The sequence below is a fragment of the Centropristis striata genome, chromosome 6 (assembly GCF_030273125.1).
Source record: "Centropristis striata isolate RG_2023a ecotype Rhode Island chromosome 6, C.striata_1.0, whole genome shotgun sequence".
NCBI classification, from domain to species: domain Eukaryota; kingdom Metazoa; phylum Chordata; class Actinopteri; order Perciformes; family Serranidae; genus Centropristis; species Centropristis striata.
Genome location: NC_081522.1, coordinates 10,340,678 through 10,359,208, shown reverse-complemented (window position 1 = coordinate 10,359,208; position 18,531 = coordinate 10,340,678). Strand labels below are relative to the sequence as shown.

General features: G+C 36.8%; 2 protein-coding genes across 4 annotated transcripts; one reads left to right on the top strand and one right to left on the bottom strand.

The window, feature by feature from the left end:
• Window positions 1-481: 481 nt before the first annotated feature.
• LOC131973530 (uncharacterized) lies at window positions 482-12,466 on the bottom strand. Its single transcript, XM_059335544.1, has 29 exons — window positions 11,871-12,466; window positions 10,728-10,779; window positions 10,617-10,634; window positions 10,488-10,541; window positions 9,870-9,962; window positions 8,468-8,596; window positions 7,704-7,766; window positions 7,504-7,578; window positions 7,331-7,429; window positions 5,752-5,841; window positions 5,350-5,424; window positions 4,866-4,940; window positions 4,691-4,786; window positions 4,538-4,603; window positions 4,339-4,419; window positions 4,169-4,255; window positions 4,005-4,079; window positions 3,827-3,907; window positions 3,632-3,724; window positions 3,482-3,556; window positions 3,268-3,348; window positions 3,091-3,183; window positions 2,940-3,014; window positions 2,751-2,846; window positions 2,592-2,663; window positions 1,637-1,708; window positions 1,396-1,521; window positions 1,171-1,321; window positions 482-1,070 (listed from the first exon to the last, which is right to left on the bottom strand). The coding sequence occupies exons 1-29, from the start codon at window positions 12,189-12,191 to the stop codon at window positions 608-610; spliced, it is 3,027 nt and encodes a 1,008-aa protein (XP_059191527.1). The 5' UTR covers window positions 12,192-12,466; the 3' UTR covers window positions 482-607.
• Window positions 12,467-13,394: 928 nt separating this feature from the next.
• LOC131973543 (aromatase) lies at window positions 13,395-18,017 on the top strand. 3 transcript variants are annotated; one of them, XM_059335569.1, is made up of 10 exons: window positions 13,395-13,577; window positions 15,077-15,289; window positions 15,835-15,985; window positions 16,059-16,213; window positions 16,363-16,539; window positions 16,663-16,777; window positions 16,863-16,977; window positions 17,052-17,214; window positions 17,291-17,529; window positions 17,614-18,017. In XM_059335569.1, the coding sequence occupies exons 2-10, from the start codon at window positions 15,139-15,141 to the stop codon at window positions 17,839-17,841; spliced, it is 1,494 nt and encodes a 497-aa protein (XP_059191552.1). In that variant the 5' UTR covers window positions 13,395-13,577; window positions 15,077-15,138; the 3' UTR covers window positions 17,842-18,017. The 3 variants fall into 3 exon arrangements, with proteins under 3 accessions (XP_059191552.1, XP_059191553.1, XP_059191551.1); XM_059335570.1 differs by lacking the exon at window positions 15,077-15,289; XM_059335568.1 differs by having other exon boundaries at window positions 16,363-16,777.
• Window positions 18,018-18,531: the final 514 nt, after the last annotated feature.

Genomic DNA, 18,531 nt, shown 5'->3' with positions numbered 1-18,531 from the left:
CTGCTGCTGCTGTGCTCAGTAAACAGTAAACAGTAAACAAAAACTCATCCTTCAACTTTTGACGTGAAGCCTTCAGCCAAAGTTTTTGCTCTTTTTTCTATTTGTTTCTGTGCAAATATGTACCTACAGTGTGTCGATATAACACAGCCCATTAAGAAAATATAATTTTCATGTTTATATTTTGACAATGAAAAAGAAAAGTCAATTCAAACAACAAATATTGGGACAAAAACATTTTGACTGTTGCAGCCCAGCTAACCCAAACTAAATTACAGTATAAATGTCCAAATGACCCACTAATATTCATCATGTCATGTTGCGCAAATAATGCATTGCCTCTTGGAATTAAACATGTTCATCAGTAGTCTATTTATTGTAAATAAGTGTGCTATTAAACCTCTACCAGCAACTCTCTCCTGTGTAAAAATCACATCAGTTTCAAGAAACTCACGTAAACCAACTGATATTTTTGAAAAAACAACTTTATTGCTGATTTTGTACACGGTTGCCCATAATCCTCTGTCAATTGTTGTTTCATTTTCATTGTGATATCTTTGGAAGAGATTCATTAATAAACTTTATCGGTCAATAGGGCTTGTGGTTTAATCTAGGTCAGCTTGAGTTTAACTTTGCAGGTTTTCACTCTGCTGTTGTCCCACATATACAGAAGCTTTTTGTTGGGATAATATGACATCATAGCCAGGATGCCATTATCCGGCCTTAAATCTAAACTTACATCCAGAGGACTCTCCTTCTTTAAATCAAAGGCATATGTAACACTCCTGTCTTTGTCGTCTGTAAAATAAACCACTCCGCACACAATGAAAGCATTTCCTGCTTTAGTCGTAGGGTAGTGAGTGTTAATGATCGACTCCACAAGGAATGTGTCGGGGTTAATCCTCGCAACTATCGTGTCGTCATCTGTATCTGATGCAAAGATGACCCACAGTCCGTTTTCATCCAAAGCAAACTTGAAGTACGTCTTTGAGTTGCGGAAAAGATAATTCAGGTTGTTATATCTGCTGTGTGCCATAATCAGAAATTTTGTTCTCCGGGTGTTCAGGTCGAATCTGTAAAATATTGATCATAGGGAAGTTAAGAAGCTGAGCACACAGAAATTAAAAATGTCAGTATAGATTAGTCGATAAAGTCTTGTGCAGTAGCACTTACTTTATGAGTCTGTTGGTTCCTGCGTTGTGGAAGTAGAATGAGTGCTTATAAACAACATGACCACAACCCTGGTAGAACCTCTTGACGTCGATCATTTTGTTGCTTGTATTCGGGAATGAGGACATGTTTCTGTACTCCAACAAAGTTCGACCTGGGGGAGAAATGTTAATTAGTTTAAAAGCCACAAAAACTCTGTGATCAATAACAAACATTTTAAAAAGTCACCTGAAAAGTGGTCCGCCTGCCACAATCTGCCGTCATCCCCCCGAGATGCATCGGACATCCAGGCCCCGAAAGTGCTCTGCACATCGATGGCTTTCTCCGAACATTTAATAGTTCTAATGTTGCACTCTGAATGAAGGAAGGTATGCACCTCAGTATTTAAACAACGTATACAATCGATATACACACATATATATGATAGATCATACATAATTTGCAGCATAATTTAACAAAATATTCTGACCAGTTTTTGTCAATCTGTCATTGTCACTGGTTGTCTCATTGATCTTGTTGGTTTGGAGTGAATATAAAGTGTCTAAATAAAAAGAAAGAAGAATAATATGTCAAACACATCACAAACTTCAAAATGAAATTAGCTTTTTATTCTGTTGTAGCCATTATAAATGATCAGTGGTGGATTTAAATCATGAGGTTGGAATAAAATACAACTTTAAATCAACTTTTTAAAGTTGATGGACAGGCTTTGAGATACATCTTATAAACAAAATCTAAATATGAGTCAGTGCTGAAACCAAATATGTCACACAAAACCCGTTTGTTAAACCACTTTTCATGGGTCAATTTATTAGATTTCTGTAGCTGTTGGAGGCTGCAAGAAAAGGCCCCACGATAAGATTTTATTCAGATACTTGAGTCCCGATACAATATTATTGCGATTTTAAGCATTTTGCGTTATGGTGAGTATTGCGATACAATATATTGTGATTTAACTGTTTAACTGCATTTTGTGTCCACAAAATTAAATTCAATCAACAATTTTTTTGTCAAATAAGAGAAAATTCTCAGTCTATTCATCTCGCTTCAGTCTTTTTATTTCTTCAGAATGAGTCAAACCCACAGACTGACCAACAAAGTATTCAGTCAAACTAAACTGAACTGATATCAAACATGTATGGACGACAACAACTGCAGCATTTTATCAAACTTTCCTCAACTTGCAGCTTCACTGCTCTGAATTTTTAGAGTGAAACATAAAAAAAGCAGAACTTTGCAGCATTATTTTGCCTACTTCCTGACACGATATCCTCCCTCACATGGTGCTTGTAGATTTCTTAGATCTTTTAGTTTCATATGACCCAGTATTATTAATGGTGTTATAGAGCATCATATTTCATACAAGAGCAAATGTTTTTAGGTTATTGTTACTTACCTATCATTCCAAACTAAGTGTTTCGTACCTGTTAATAATTTAATTGGTGCCTCTGTAGCATTATTGTAGGAATCATTGTTTTGGTCCGCAGAAAGTGGAACTGTTAAATGAGATGAAACATTGAATATGGTGTTTAAAAGATACGGTCACTTGCTTTACTGATAAGTGAAAACAGAGTATTTCCTACCTGTTTTTTGTTTTCCAGCTCCCATGTTTGTGTGAAGAAGTTTCTCAGAATCAGAAACACTTCTGCTGTTGTCAGTTGGACTTGGAGTTGGTGATCCTGCAGAAAGAAAGATCAGATTCAACTAAATAATAACTGTGTAAATATTTCATTAAAAGCACAAAATAGTGATATCAATAAATCATTTCTTACCATTTTTATTGGGTGTATCAATGTTTTTTCCTCTGCTACTGAAGGTGTCACTGTTTTGGTCCATATAACGTGGAGCTGTTGTAGGAAATGAAACATTAAATATAATTGTGGTTACTCTCTTTACTGATGATTCAAACACAGTGTTTCCTACCTGTTAATAATGTAACTGGTGTCTCTGTCACATTTTCTCTCTTGTTATCATTTAAGGTGTTGTGGCTTTTGTCTTCATTAAATGATACTGACTCTAGTTAAAGAAAAAAAGTATAGGGTTTAACTGTTTTATACTTCTTTTTCATGGAGTCAATGTCTGTCTTTACAGTTTGTTTACCAGCTTCCATGTTTGTGTGTCGAAGTTTCTTAGAGTCGGTAACGTCTCTGCTGTTGTCGGTTGGATGTGAAGTTGGTGATTCTGGAGAAAGAAAGATGAGATTAAACTAGAAGAGATGTTACAGATATTAAATATCCCTCTTTGTGAAAAAACTACTGAACTGAACAACACTGATAAAAAAAAAAAAAAGTGACACCAACAGACAGTTTCTTACCACTTTTCATGGGCATATCAATAATTGTGCCTCTGTTATTAGAGGCATCACTGTTCTGGTCTGCAGAACGTGGAGCTGGTGAATAAAATGAAACATTAAATATAATGTTTTTGTCTTTACATATAATTCAAAACACAGTGTTTTTCCTACTTGTTAATAACATTATTGGTGCCTCCGTAGATTTTTCCCTCTTGTTATCATTCAAGGTGCCGTGGCTGTTGTCTTGATGAAATGATACTGACCCTAGAGAAAACAATAAAACAATAATAAGTTCGGTTTATAAGGTTTTTTTTTTTTTTTTTTAACATTGTCAAAGTTTTTCTGCAGCTCAAAACTTTCATTTACCAGCTTCCATGTTTGTATGTTGAAGTTTCTCAGAGTCAGTAACTTCTCTGTTGTTGTCAGTGGGACGTGCGGTTGGTGATTCTGCAGAAAGGAAGACGAGATTCAACAGATATTATCAAAACTAGTGAAACTTAATGTGTGAATTGTTCAATAGTGACACCAACAAATCATTTCTTACCACTTTTCATTGGTGTATCCAACAGGTTTCCTCTGTTACTGAAGGCGTCATTGTTGTGGTCCACAGGGAGTGGAGCTGTTGAATGAAATAAAACATTAAATATAAGGTTTTTCTTCCCATTTCCATATAATAATTAAAATAATTCAAAATACAGTAGTTCCTACCTGTTAATATAATTGTTGCTTCAGTAGGATTTTCTCTCTTATCATTCAAGGTGCCATGGCTGTTGTCTTGATGAAATGATTCTGATTCTAGGAAGGAAAAGTGTTTTTTTTTAAAAATACAGTCAAAGTTTGTCTTTACAGTCTCCCTGCTGTTTAAAGCGTTTGTTTACCATCTTCGGTGTTTGTGTGGAGAAGTTTCTCAGAGTCAGTAACTTCTCTGCTGTTGTCAGTTGGACGTGAAGTTGGTGATTCTGCAAAAAGAAAGACGAGATTCAACATCAGGAGATGAAACAGATATTAGATATCCCTCTCTTGAGAGAAGAGAAAAATATACTGAAACTTAATGTGTGAATTGATAAACAGTGATACCAAATAGTGACCAGAACAGATCCAAAAAGATTCCTCTGTCACTGTTTTGGTCCGAAGAATGTAGAGCTGTTGAATTAAATAAAATATTTGATGTAATGTTTGAAAGTCATGGTCATTTACTCTACTGATAATGAAAAACACAATATATCCTACCTGTTGTATCTGGAATCTGGAATATATCTGGTGCCTCTGAAACATTTTCTCTCCTGGAATCGTTCAGTGAAACATCTCTGTTGTCTTGATGAGACTCTAGAAAATAAAAAAAGTATTTTATTAAACGTGTTTTTATACAGTTTAAGTCTCCCTGCGGCTCAAAACGATTATTTACCAGCTTCGAAGTTTCGAAGTTTCTCTGAGTCAGTAACCTCTCTGCTGTCGTCAGTTGGGCGTGGAATTTCAGAATCTGCAGAAGGAAAGACGAGATTCAACTTAAAAAGAGCTGGTACGGAGAGGCTTTATTCGCCTAGCTGCCATACACAAATAGAAAAGCTTATACAAGAACAACTGAAAAATAAAAAGGGATAAAACACAGCTGAAACTTCATCAGTACAAACATGACCCAAGGAGGGTGTTTTTCCTCGTCTATAACAGCAAATAATAAAAAAAGACATGTTTTCTCAAATATTCAAAATTCATATTTTTAAGAGATAAATTGTAAGTAGTCTACAACTTTATAACACCTTTATTATTCACTGTCATTTCAGTCTAATGCCATATTGTATATATGCTGTATATAGCAGCCAGTGCATTAAGGTTGTTGGATGTTTATTCTGTTTGATACCAAATAGTGAAACTAACAGAAAGTTTCTTACCACTGTTCATTAATGTATTAATAATGGTTCCACTGTTGTTGAAGTTGTCTCTGTTTTCATCCATGGAATGTGAAGCTGTTGAATCAAATAAATATATTGTTTAAAGTTGATACTTGAAGCCCCTTTTTCTGATACCAATACCTCTGTAAAGGATACTGAAATTTGTATTTAATACAGAACACTAAAATCAGTCTGATAATAAAGTCTTTCAGCCACTCAAACAGCTGCTTAGCAGATTTGTTGTCTTTATCTGGAAGTTTCTCAGAGTCAGAAACATTAAACACATCTCTGGCTTCATGAGCTGTTGGTAACACTGGAGATCCAATAAGATGAAAACAATGTGAAGTTAACATCACATCGGTGTGTCCAAACATTTCATGAATGAGTCCCAGTATTTCCTACCTGATAATATGTTAACTGCCTCTGTAGAGTTCTCAGTGCTGGTGTTAGTCCACGTGTCAGCTCTGTAGTCTGGATGAGGTGACACTAACTCTGTGGTAATAAAACAGAATTTACATAAACATGCATTTTTTAAACTGAACCTTATATATATATATATATATATATATATATATATATATATATATATATATATATATATATATATATATATATATATATTATATATATATAAGTTAAGTATATATAAGTTTATGGTGTTAGATTATCCTGTAACAACAGTGGAATAAATCAAAGTCTGTCAGTGAAGTCAGTTGTAATGGTTGTAAACTACATTTTATATTTGTGCCTTGACTGAGTTTGACCATGTGATAACTTGCTTTTAATTTTAATGCACCGGAGTCCTGGAACAAAATACAACACCTCTAAAATGAATTCACTTACACAATTTGATCTTAAACTTCCCAACCTCCACTTGTTATCATTTTACATAACTGGTAAATGGTAAATGGACTGGACTTACATAGCGCTTTTATCCAAAGCGCTTTACACTACAGACTGCGCTCATTCACCCCTTCACACACACATTCATACTGGTGGCCGAGGCTACCAGGGCACACTGCTGCCACCTGCCACCATTTGGAGTTCATTCATACACCGATGAACGCAGCATCGGGAGCCATTTGGGGTTTACTTTATGTTATTTTAATTATTTTAATTATCTGTCAAACGTTTGACTCTAATTGGATTTTTTATTTTTTTATTTAAGTTTTATATTTAAATTTTTAATTATTTAAAATTATCTGTCAAATGTTCTACCCAACTTGTAAGAGTTTTGTTTATTTTTTGTTTTTATATTTAAAATTGTAACTATTTAAAATTACCCGTCAAACGTTCTACCCTAATTGCAATTTTTTTTGTTTATTTTTCATGTTTTTATATTTAACATTTAAATGATTTTAAATTAAATTTCAAATTATCTGTTGAATGCTGTAACAATTTTGTTTATTTTTCATGTTTTTATAATTAAAATTTTAGTTATTTCCAAATTATCTGTCAAAAGTTCTAAAGATTTTAGTGTTTTATGTTTTTACATTACTGCAATTTATTTTACATCTTAATTATACGAATTCATTCATCAAATTATTTTCCTAATCAGAAAGTTTTAAATTAATCTCTTACTATTGTTATATATACGTAAGTGTTGCCTCTTTTTTTTTCTTTTTTTTCCCTTTTCTGTTTTTTTGTCATTCACTTGATATGATTGTAAATGAGGGTCTCCCTCTCAATCATCTGTAAAATATAAATATAAAAAGGTTCAATGAATGAACGAACATGTGAATTACTCAATATTCAATACAAAATTCTGTATATACAATGTGAAGGTTTTTATTTTAGCACTTTTCATGGGTGCATCATAATTGTTTCTGCTGCCATCGCCAAAAGTCTAACCTTTAAAAAGATACTCTGTTTTTTTTAAGTCGGGTTGTATGAAGTACAATGGATAAATACGTTATCCAACCCGACTTAAAAAACTTCTTAAACATTCCTTTAATTCCTTATCATTTTAAACAGTTGATACCTGTTAAAATTCTGCTTGGTGCCTCTGTGACGTTCTCTGTGTTGGTATCCTTAAAGGTGTTCAAGGTGTAGCTGTGCTCTGGATGAACTGATACTGAATCTAGAAAATAAAATATAGGGTTAAACATGTTTTATGGTGCAAGTTTTCCTTCTTCCACTCAAACAGTTGCTTACCAGAGTCAACACTTGTGTTTGGAAGATTTAGAATGGCAGTAACATTCAAAACATGTGGATGTGTCCATGGATATTCTGTGAAAAATAAAGGCATATTATTTTTAAATATAGAAATTACCATTAAAGAGCTAAGACACAAACAGTCTACAATCGAAATCATTAACTCATATAAGTGTTGTTGTATGTAAGTGTCTTCCTACCAGTCTTGTTAACTGCCGAGCTGCCGTTTACTGTGTCAGTTTCATTGAAGTCCTGAGATGAATCTAAATATGTTGAATAAGAAACAGAAGGTTCATTTTGTGATTGTTTTTACTTTAAAACTGCATCTATTAATTATAATGTTTTTTTATTTGACTAATAAAAAACAAAAAATAAAGGATTCATAATTTCCCTATTAGTGGGGTGGCATAGCTTAATATATCATACCTATTGTTCATTTTGTGATAAAAGCACCAATTTGGCAGATGTGTTGATTAATATATTGGGAACAAAACTGGCTAATGGGCCATCACAAACTCAGACCCTGGTAATCTAGATCCTATAGCCCTTCAGAGGAAGTGGCCGTAGGTTTTTCAAATGTTCCAAAATGGCAGCCATGGTCATCAGAATGCGAATATGTGATGGCCCAATATCCAGTCTTTTTCAAAATATATTAAGCTATATATGTACCAGATTTGGTGCTTTTCTCACAAAATTAACAATAGGTTAGCTATGCAGCCCCATTTTATCAGAATTCTACTTCCGGAGGTGTGAAAATGCTAAAAAGCATTTTGACTTTTCCTGTTGGGGAGTTAAACAGTTAACCACATAAACAAAATAAATAAAAGCTACTTTATGTCTAGAGCAGGGTGACCTTCCTTCCTTCAATGTACAGTAAACAACATGAACTAAAGGTGACTTTAGACATTATTCAACACAATAACAGCTGGTTTATGGATTATTTTTTCTGTGGAGAGGTTCTCACCCATCAACATATTGGTCTGACGGACGTGTTCTCTGATTATCTTGTTTTTCACATCATTACAATACCAGGCAGGACAAGGTGGACCGGGGGGACCTGCTGGACCTGGAGGACCCCTCGGGCCAGGAGGACCTGCAAATATTACATTGACATTAACAGTATCTGCAGGTCAAATACGTAAAACTGATCTGATATACAATACTGTTTACCCCAACATCAATAAAAGAAGTTACACAACCCTGTTGATGTGTTTGCCTCATCTCCTCCACCCCCACCAGTTCTCTCTTTAAGTCATCCAGTACAAATAATCTGAACAGCCACAATTTGAATTGGCACTGCATTAATATTTCGTTAATACAAACCACTCCATGAGCAGTAGGTATTTATCCGCAGTAAACACCACAACTCTGGTATACTGCAAAATACAGAAAACTTTCATTTACCAGCATTGCATGAACTAATTTGGCAGGGCCTAGAGCAAAAAACATTCAGTTATATGCAAAAGTTTTACATTCAAGCTTTAAATTAAAATGCTTCTTTTGAAATCTGAAGTTGAGGAGAAGGATAATCACTAAAACACGATTTATCAACAAAAAAATAATAGCGGGATAAGTACCCAAAATGCAAGGTTCACTCTGTCAATTACATCCCACAACAGGATAAAGTGACAAACAACACACAGTGGCCTTCTTGCTGTATGTTAAACTTAACCAGTAACAGAGCTAAACATCAAACCTCAAGTTCAAATATCTAAAAAACTCACTCACAAACAGTGCTGGGATTTAATGCATTGCTGTAATTCCACAACTTTTGGCAGCCATTAGCAATGTAACTTATTACTTTCTCAAAATAAATAATGCAATTACAGTTACTAAAATTGAAACGCTCTTTATTGATTACTTCTGTCTTGATCATAGCAGACAAACTAGCCTTTGTCCCAGATTTTTTGGGGTTAATGTCACCAGATCTCATTCAGCATTAGACTTTTTTTGTTTGCTTGAGTTTGATGTCCTGGAAATATGGACATTATTTTTCCTTCCTTTAGATCAAGGACAAATATATAGTGGTGAGTTGTATTCTATGAAAGCCTGTCGAGGCCACAATAAAAAGGGCTAAAACGTTTTGCTACTTGCTGTTCATCAGAGTGATAATGGATACAATCATAGATCAAATTGTGATATAATGAGAAAAATGAAGCAGGTATCTAAAAATGATTCATAACTTTTAGATGTAGTAGTTTGTAATATAGTAAACTAATAACTAAGTGATAACAAACTATCACTAACTTGCACAACAGTGTTGACAAAAATAGAACAACTTCTTAGATGTGATTCTGACTCTGACAGACGTCCTTTCTGTTAATCGCATTATTCATATCAGGTTCAATCAGGTCGTCGTCTCTCACCCTCGATGAGAAAGTCATTGTCGGTCTTGCCTTTCAGTCGGGGGTGCCCGGGATCCCCTTTAGGTCCTGGTTCTCCTCTTTCACCAGGCGGTCCTAGTCATTGACAGGTCATTAGTTTTAACCACTGAGTTAAAAATGGAAACTAAAAGCAGGATGATCATGTGTTGACTGTAGGACTGTTAACCTGTTTATCTTAGTACGATCATCATAAACATAAACTATTTTCTCTAAAACCTGCTTGATTCAGGTGTAATCACTAAACATTTTCCAACTAAATTACTCTCCCATTCATTTCTAATGTGGCAGCTACAGACTAAGTCTCTTGCAGACGGTGAGAAGGATTCATGTAACCATATCTTATTTTATCTTATTGCATCTTACTGATCTATTGTTTACTACATCTTTTTGTATTGTGTTATGTATTTATTGTTTGTGCAGCACTTTGGAAACCTTGTGTTTGCTAAAATTGTGCTATATAAATAAAGGGGATTGGATTGGATTGGATTGGATATCTGAACAATGAAAGAGTGTGTGAAACCAGTGAACAACTCCTGGTGCCACCTCATAAAGATGATTGGTCTTCTGATATTTATTTGACATTTCTTTGAGATCTCTCACCTTTTCTCCCTTTTCTCCCCTCAGGCCCGGGCAGACCTGGTGGACCAGGCAAACCTAACAGGAAACAAGTACTGTAGTAACAAATACAGCTTAAGTAATTAATGGAGTTAATTAAAGTGCTTGTTTTACCTGGCGGTCCAGGTGGGCCTGTGGGGGGAAAATAAATTGAAAATTAAGTGTTTTTACACAAACATACAGTAAAAAGACAAAGGTGGAACAGAGAATATTTATGCAGTGCACCTGTTAAACAAATTCCTCTGGAGCTATTACACAGATGAGTGAAGGCTTTGACCTGAAATAGTGAAAAAAAAGAAAGAAACAGAAGGTCAACAGAGATTTAAAATACACATGGAAGCCTTCAAACATCAAACACTTTGAATTTTGAAATCACTTTAACACCTTTACATTTCTTGTATGACATCTTTTCAACAGCAAATGTCTCATTTACTCTCAGAATTTAAGATTTTTTCAGATTTAAGATTATTTTAGTTTCATATGATTCCCATTATTGTGGGGGTTCAAATTATTCTAAGGGCCTGTGAATGACGGGAGCCTTAAAAAGTATTAGAACATATTTTTTTTAATTTTCCGTCTTGTTTAATGTATTAATAAAAACGGCTTCTTTCTCCTTTTGTTTGGCAAAAACTAAACAATCAGATATCTTCCATGTGTTTCTGGGTTTTATATTCAAGAATCCCCCCATTACAATTACATTTGACTGTAAAAGATGGCCTTTTTGCACATTTTTGCTTTCACCGGTCTTGCATCAAATAATGAGTTCAACTGTGTGCATAATGTTGCATTCATGTCCACACAGTGTTATATTTTTACAGGTCACTGTCAATAAATATCATCCAGTAAGTGTTGGACTCAGAGTGAGTTAGAAGCCAGCAAAGATAGACTTATTTAAATGTATATATTATATATTTGATTTATTTTCTTTTATCATTACTATTATTTATTTTCTTATTATATAATTATTGTTGTTGATTACTGATTGATCAGGTCGATCCTAAAACAAGTACCAATACTTGTTTTGTTACTTGTTTAACACTGATAAATGTGCCGCCAAAATACAGTAGCGCCCTCTGGAGAAGAGCCAGCTGAGGGAGGAGCAGTCTCGCTCCACTGCTCAGAGCATATATCCAGAAACACTCAGTGGAAAAGCAAATCACTGCAGCAGACTCTTGAATTCTTTGCATTACACGGACATGCTTCTTCTCCCAAAAGGGAAAAGAGAGGAAATGTTTCTATAAAAGATGACAGCAAAGAAGCGTTGATTGCTCCCTTGTTCTGCCTCATAATAACAGAATGAGAAGTACAGTAAACAATCTGCAATATTCACATATAAAGAGCCCCTTTAAAAGCATTTAAAAGTCTTACAGGTACCATGGAGTATGTCATCAGCATCAGCATATCCTTCTCGTCTTTGCTTAGTGTTGTTTCTTCCTCCTGGTTCCTTCTGCTGCGACTGAGCTTCTTCAGCTCTCCAGCCTCTGCAGGGTCCATGGTCAGGACTCCTGCCTGCAGCCTGCAGCTCTGTGACAGCACCTGCATCTGGGCGTCCAGCCTGATCAGCTCCACCGTCAGCTCTTTCTGTCGAAACAGCAGGAACACGAAACCTGCTGAACACAGAAGCAGCAGCGCGCACATCCCCACCAGCAGCACTTTCCATGCCACAAAAACTCCACGCTTCTCCTTCATGTTTGTGTACCGCTGGCTGCACCTCAACTGCAGAGTGATCTGAGCTCATGTAGCTCACACGCACATACAGCACATATCTGACCACTTGCCAACAGATGAGGCGTCAGAGGGAAACTACGCTGGAGCTGTTGAAGAAATAAACATGTCAAGATCTGTCTGTAACTACAGGCAGAACCACATGATGCATTGCGCAACAAATAAGCATCTGGGAAACAGTTAAATGTGTAGGCCCATTTGATTTAGAAGCAGATAAAGGACATATTATCTCCAGCTTGACATATTCTGCACAGTGTGTAGTGCTTCTCACCATTGTGGGGCCCTTCCTCTCAATATTGCCACCAGTCTGTCCCACACAAAATTACATGGAAGTGGAATAAATAAGTTGTGAACAAGGGGAACATTCTTTGGATCCACAAAAGAGCTTTCAGAGCACTTTGGGTAAGAGACTGTGTGTGTGTGTGTGTGTGTGTGTGTGTGTGTGTCCTGAAATCTCCTTTTAATAAATGTGTTTTTTCATATATTGTGTAATACACTTCCAAAATACGAATAATTACATTTTTTCCCCACTACAAGTAACATTAACGACTCTCCATTTCCAGTAAAGTTCTAATTATCCAGTTTAGTCTCTACTATTATAAGGAGTGAAGACTTTTCAGCCAACTTGGGATAAAAGCTTCCACCCAAATCCCCTAAATCTGAGGAGGCCACCATCTTTATCAACAGAATACCAGCTTTTCATTTCAGCTATTCAGGTAGTGAGCATGAATGACAGCTCATCAGAAGCACGCAACCTCAGCAGGAACTCTGTTTTTTAATTTAGCATCCATTCTCATTTTTGAAGAAGTGGACCAACCCATTTCTCAATGACATTTTTAAGAGTTTAAATTAAAGGATGACCTTTTTTTCTCTTGTTTCCTTTTTTCAGTTGCTTGGTAAATCCCCACTCTGTCTGACACGGGTCAGTCTGACCCAGCTAATTAATTTACCCTTGTAAAGCCTTCTCGCTCGGATGAATTAGACAGTGGGGTTTCTTTCTTCTAAACAAAGCTACATGTGAAGTAAACCCATCGAAGAAAAAGTTCAACAGATCTGCAGGTTTTGCATAGATATAAAAAGCAATTTTTTCAGTCATTCTGAAGCTGCTTCGGGGTTGCACTGTTATCTGGCCTGTTCACTGTTCTGCCGTGTAATGGTACTTGTAACTCCAAAGTGGCAGTGTTTCTAAGCAACCAGTAAAATGAGGGCTTAACAGAGGATTTATAAACACTTGAATCACTGCGATTTATTGGCCAGGAGGATGCTGATCATCCTTAAAACCAGCAGAGGAAGAACTGCATCTCTTCAAACTCCACTCTAACTTGTCAGGAGTCGGAAAGTACAACAGAGGTAAGCATTAATCTTTGATCATTTGCTAATGACAAATTAAGAAATGCTTGAGATGCTCTGAAGATAAAAGATGCAGAAAAGTCAGAGTAAAATAAAATGTTAAGCCACCTTGACTTTTGACTCGATTATAAATTTGAAGTTGGTGGACTTTTATTCTGTATTGGGAGACTGTTTCAGTGACTGTAGTAAACTGAGGTGAAACAGACATTAGAGCAGTGGTGGAAGAAGTATTCAGACCCCTTACTTAAGTAAAAGTACAAAAGTATCAGCATCAAAATGTACTTAAAGTATTTGTTATGCAGAATGACCCACTCAGATTGCTTTATAAATATATTATTTTATAATTAATATTGATGCATTTGTGTAAGCAGCATTTTAATAAACATACTGTTATGTGGTTTAACTTATAAATATGTGTAATCATTTTAAATGTATTATATTGTTTTAACGTTAAATCTTGACCTAAAAAAGTAACTAAAGCTGTCAGCTAAATGTAGTGGAGTAAAAAATCCATGTGAAAATACTCAAGTAAAGTATAAGTACCTCGAAAAAAGTGCAATACTTGAGTAAATGTACATAGTTACATTCCACCACTGCGTAAGAGTTATGGAATTCAAATTAAACTCTCATGTTTCTATTTCTTCTATCACAAATATTTACTTTATAATTAAATCAGAAAAAAGTATGCTGTGTTCAGGAATGAAATATGTGACTCAGTGTTGGTGATGATAATAAAGAAATATCTTTTGATTAGTAAAAAATATAAATATACATTTTTTGCAGTCATTTCAGATCTAATTGTGGAAGTCAGTGATGATATCACATTGATGATAAACTTTAACCAAAAGGGGGACACAGGTGTTTGTACTTTATCTAAAATCCCTGATCATTCAGCTCACAATTCCTCATTTTTAATTTATTGTGCTCATTTAAATTCTTTTTGATTTACTTAAATTACTTTAAAAACTCCATGTACACAATATTTTGAGATAAGAGACTAAAGTTATTAGCATGGTAAGCATGTCATAACATTACAGGGATAGTGCATCCCCTTTCCTTTTACATGTAGTGCTATTTATTCAACATGTTACATTTTTTAAATGTGCCTTTTTAATCATATTTGAGAGAAGGCAGACATCTTATAACTTTTGCAAACTCACACCAAAACAATCCAGATTGACAACTAGCACAACAGGTAAGTAGAAAAATATGTGTTTTTGATTTTGGGATGAAATTCCCCTTTAACAAAATAGTGGAATAATCTGTCACTCACCATTTAACTGATTTATTAGACAGATTAGATAAATCTGTTTCAGTAACAAACAGCTCTTCATAAAGCCTTTGTGTGGGTGTGTTTTGGTTTTAATGTGTGCCGTGCTGTGTTACTTACAAGGACACGAGAATTAAAAGGGATCCAAAGGAAAGCTGTGCACAGATTCAGGTTCCTCTATTTTTGTGTTCAATCCAGTGGATGAGCTTTTTTGTCTGATGGTTAAAAGAGACAGAAGCTTTAAGAGCCCAGGACAGACAGGACACAGTAAACCTGCTCAGGTGTGTGTTCATGAAGAGGATGCTGCAGCTGGAGACGCTCACCGTCGGCCCGATGATGGTCGTTGACACAGTGTCTGAAGTCACGGCTCTTCTGCTTCTTCTGCTGCTGCTGCTGCTGCTCTTTGCTGCCTGGAGCCGAACATCACACTCACAGATACCTGGTAAGACCAGTGGAGGGAGGAGTACATAAAGTGTCAATAGTTAAAGTATCCGTTGTGCAGTAAAGTGTTCCCTCTCAGTGATGTTTTTGAAAATCAAGTGTGTACTTGCTGAAAGGCTCAATAGGTGGCGCACAATCATACAACACCATGGTTCTGTCAGGCCTCGTGCACCCAAAGAGCACCTGAGCAGAAACCCTGCATTTATATTTATCGATGTCTGCTGCAGCTCCAGTTACACTGCCTGTGTGTTGCACCCCAATGTTATGACGCCTTTTAAACCCATGACTTCTCCTCTTTTAAGCTTCCTTGCTTACCTCATGGTCAGCCATGCTTGCTGAAAAAGGGGGCGTGGCTCTACTGCAGTCCACTTTAAATTATGTGGAACATTGTGATTGGCTTTTAGTCGTCCAATAAGATAAAGATGTGCATTTGGATGGAGTCAGATGATAGTAATCTTAGATCTAGACATCCTTAAAAAAGTTATTTCTACTGCAACGGATAGGGTAAATAAATAGGTTGAATCATTACTTGTTTCTTTCTGCCAGGTCCCTCCTACTTGGCAGGACTTGGTCCAGTCCTGTCCTACAGCAGATTCATCTGGACTGGGATAGGAACGGCAAGCAACTACTATAACAACAAATATGGCAGCATGGTCCGAGTCTGGATTAATGGCGAAGAGACCCTCATTCTGAGCAGGCAAGTCTTGCCATAAAAACTCTTTACACTCTTGAATGAATCTGTAGTAAATGTAAGCCTGGCTCTCCTGCAGGTCTTCAGCAGTGTATCATGTTCTGAGGAGCGCCCACTACACCGCCAGATTCGGGAGCAAAAGAGGACTTGAGTGTATTGGGATGGAAGGAAGAGGAATCATCTTCAATAGTGATGTGCTGCTCTGGACGAAAGTGAGGACATATTTTTCCAAAGGTGAGTAATAATAGTGTACCTTACAAGTATTTTGGTGCCTGATTTGATCCCTCTTTCTTTTTTCCCCCCTGCAGATTGAAGTCTTGCAATAACTGGAATACTGTGTCACTGTATTTGACTGACTCTACTGTTTTATGGTTGTTTCACAGCTTTGACAGGGCCCGGCCTCCAGAGGACAGTGGGAATCTGTGTGAGCTCCACAGCCAAACACCTGGACCGTCTGCAGGAGATGACCGACCCCTACGGACATGTTGACTCTCTCAATCTGCTGAGAGCCGTAGTGGTGGACATCTCCAACAGGCTTTTCCTCAGGGTGCCGCTCAACGGTCAGCTGCACATTTATTATCTGTGCATTCTGCACTCAAACTCTGTATTTTCTGCCAGGAAAAATAGTTCAAATTCATGCATTGTAGCTCCTGACTCTGTTTTTTTTGTTCCGCATAACTCAGAAAAGGACTTGCTGATGAAAATCCAAAACTACTTTGAAACCTGGCAAGCAGTTCTCATAAAGCCTGATATATTCTTCAAGATCGGATGGCTGTATAACAAGCACGAGAGAGCGGCGTAAGATCCTCACACATCACAGTAGCTCAACATCTGGTTTGTGATTTCTTCAACCTGATCTTTGTGTTGCTTTTTGTGCCAACAGCCAAGAGCTGCAAGATGCAATGGAGAGCCTTCTGGAAATGAAAAGAAAGAATATAAATGAGTGTGAGAAGCTGGATGATGATCTTGACTTTGCAACGGAGCTCATCTTTGCTCAGGTTTGTCTCTTTTTTGGGTTAACATCCTGATAATGTCATGTGTTTGATGCATATCTTTATTTTCTTTTGAACAGAATGTCGGAGAGCTTTCAGGAGATAATGTCAGGCAGTGCGTGCTGGAGATGGTGATTGCAGCACCTGACACACTTTCCATTAGCCTCTTTTTCATGCTGATGCTGCTGAAACAAAACCCAGATGTGGAGCTGAGGATAGTGGAGGAGATCAACACGGTCTTGAGTGAGTGCATTAATCTCAGTGTCACAGCATGACAGCTAAAAACAACATTATTCCAATTCTGCTTTTCCATTTCTAGGTGAAAAAGGTGAAAACATTGATTATCAAAACTTGAAAGTGCTGGAGAGGTTCATCAATGAGTCCCTGAGGTTTCACCCTGTGGTGGATTTCACGATGCGAAAGGCTTTGGCAGATGACTATATCGAAGGCACTAAAATCAAAAAAGGAACCAACATCATTCTCAACATTGGTCTCATGCATAAGACTGAATTCTTCCCCAAACCCAAAGAGTTCAGCCTGATGAACTTTGACAAAACAGTAAGTCAGCTGAACATTGTGCAACATCATGTGGCTCTAGAAACAAAAACAAACAGCTCAGTGTTTACCTCCTCTGGTTGGCAGGTGCCCAGTCGTTTCTTCCAGCCCTTTGGCTGCGGGCCTCGTTCCTGCGTGGGCAAACACATAGCCATGGTGATGATGAAGGCCATCCTGGTCACTCTGCTGTCTCAGTACACCGTGTGTCCTCGCCGTGGCTGCACCCTCAACAGCATCAGGCAGACCAACAACCTGTCGCAGCAGCCTGTGGAGGACGAGCACAGCTTGGCCATGCGCTTCATCCCTCGAACATGAACTCAAGTCAGACAGCATGCAGCTGTTACATGGTGGAAGCTACTCAGTAGTTTATTTTTTAAGAATGTAACCCATACAAAAATATTCCATGGCAAATATTGTACAAATTTGCAAAAATCCCACCAACTCTGGTACTCTGGTTTTCATAGTTCTTTTAGTATTTCTTACTAAATTAGTGATTTCACAAAAAGGTGTTTTGTTTACTTTGACATTAAAGGGATAGTTCCTAGATACTTACTCATAGTCAGTATATTACCTACAGCAGGTAGCAGTCGGGAAGCCCCTCAGTTTGGAAAAGCAAGCAGGAGTACTGGCACGGAAGCGACACAATGTACGGTAGTGCATGGGGGCAGCAGAAAAAATTAATTTAGCCGCATAAAGAATCAATATTAATTTAAGTGATATTTAGCAATTTATTTCTCAGAACACAGGAGCTATTGGTCAACCGCTGCCTTGATTGGTTAGTTTGTTTGTGTTATTGTGTGACTTTGGTGTTTTAAATGGTTATTTCAGGCTCACCAAAGTGAAACAATAACACAGAAAAACCTAACCAGTCGGGGTAGCGATAGACGCGATAGACCAGCAAAGAAAATACTGTTTTTGTCGATGGAGTCTGGTGGCTTTGAAGAGAACATAGATAACAGTGTCAGTTGACAGTTTCCCATCTTATTGGGCTCTAACTGGGAAACA

What these genes read in the sequence shown, in the direction of transcription:
- LOC131973530 (XM_059335544.1), bottom strand. Translation starts at nt 12,191, where the DNA reads ATGAAGGAGAAGCGTGGAGTTTTTGTGGCATGGAAAGTGCTGCTGGTG. An exon ending in TCTGTTCTGGTCACTATTTG is followed by an intron (nt 4,420 to 4,537) that starts GTATCACTGTTT and finishes TTCTTTTTGCAG; the next exon opens with AATCACCAACTTCACGTCCA. An exon ending in GCAGGCGGACCACTTTTCAG is followed by an intron (nt 1,322 to 1,395) that starts GTGACTTTTTAA and finishes TTTCTCCCCCAG; the next exon opens with GTCGAACTTTGTTGGAGTAC.
- LOC131973543 (XM_059335568.1), top strand. Translation starts at nt 15,139, where the DNA reads ATGAAGAGGATGCTGCAGCTGGAGACGCTCACCGTCGGCCCGATGATG. An exon ending in ATCACACTCACAGATACCTG is followed by an intron (nt 15,290 to 15,834) that starts GTAAGACCAGTG and finishes TCTTTCTGCCAG; the next exon opens with GTCCCTCCTACTTGGCAGGA. An exon ending in CGGAGCTCATCTTTGCTCAG is followed by an intron (nt 16,978 to 17,051) that starts GTTTGTCTCTTT and finishes TCTTTTGAACAG; the next exon opens with AATGTCGGAGAGCTTTCAGG.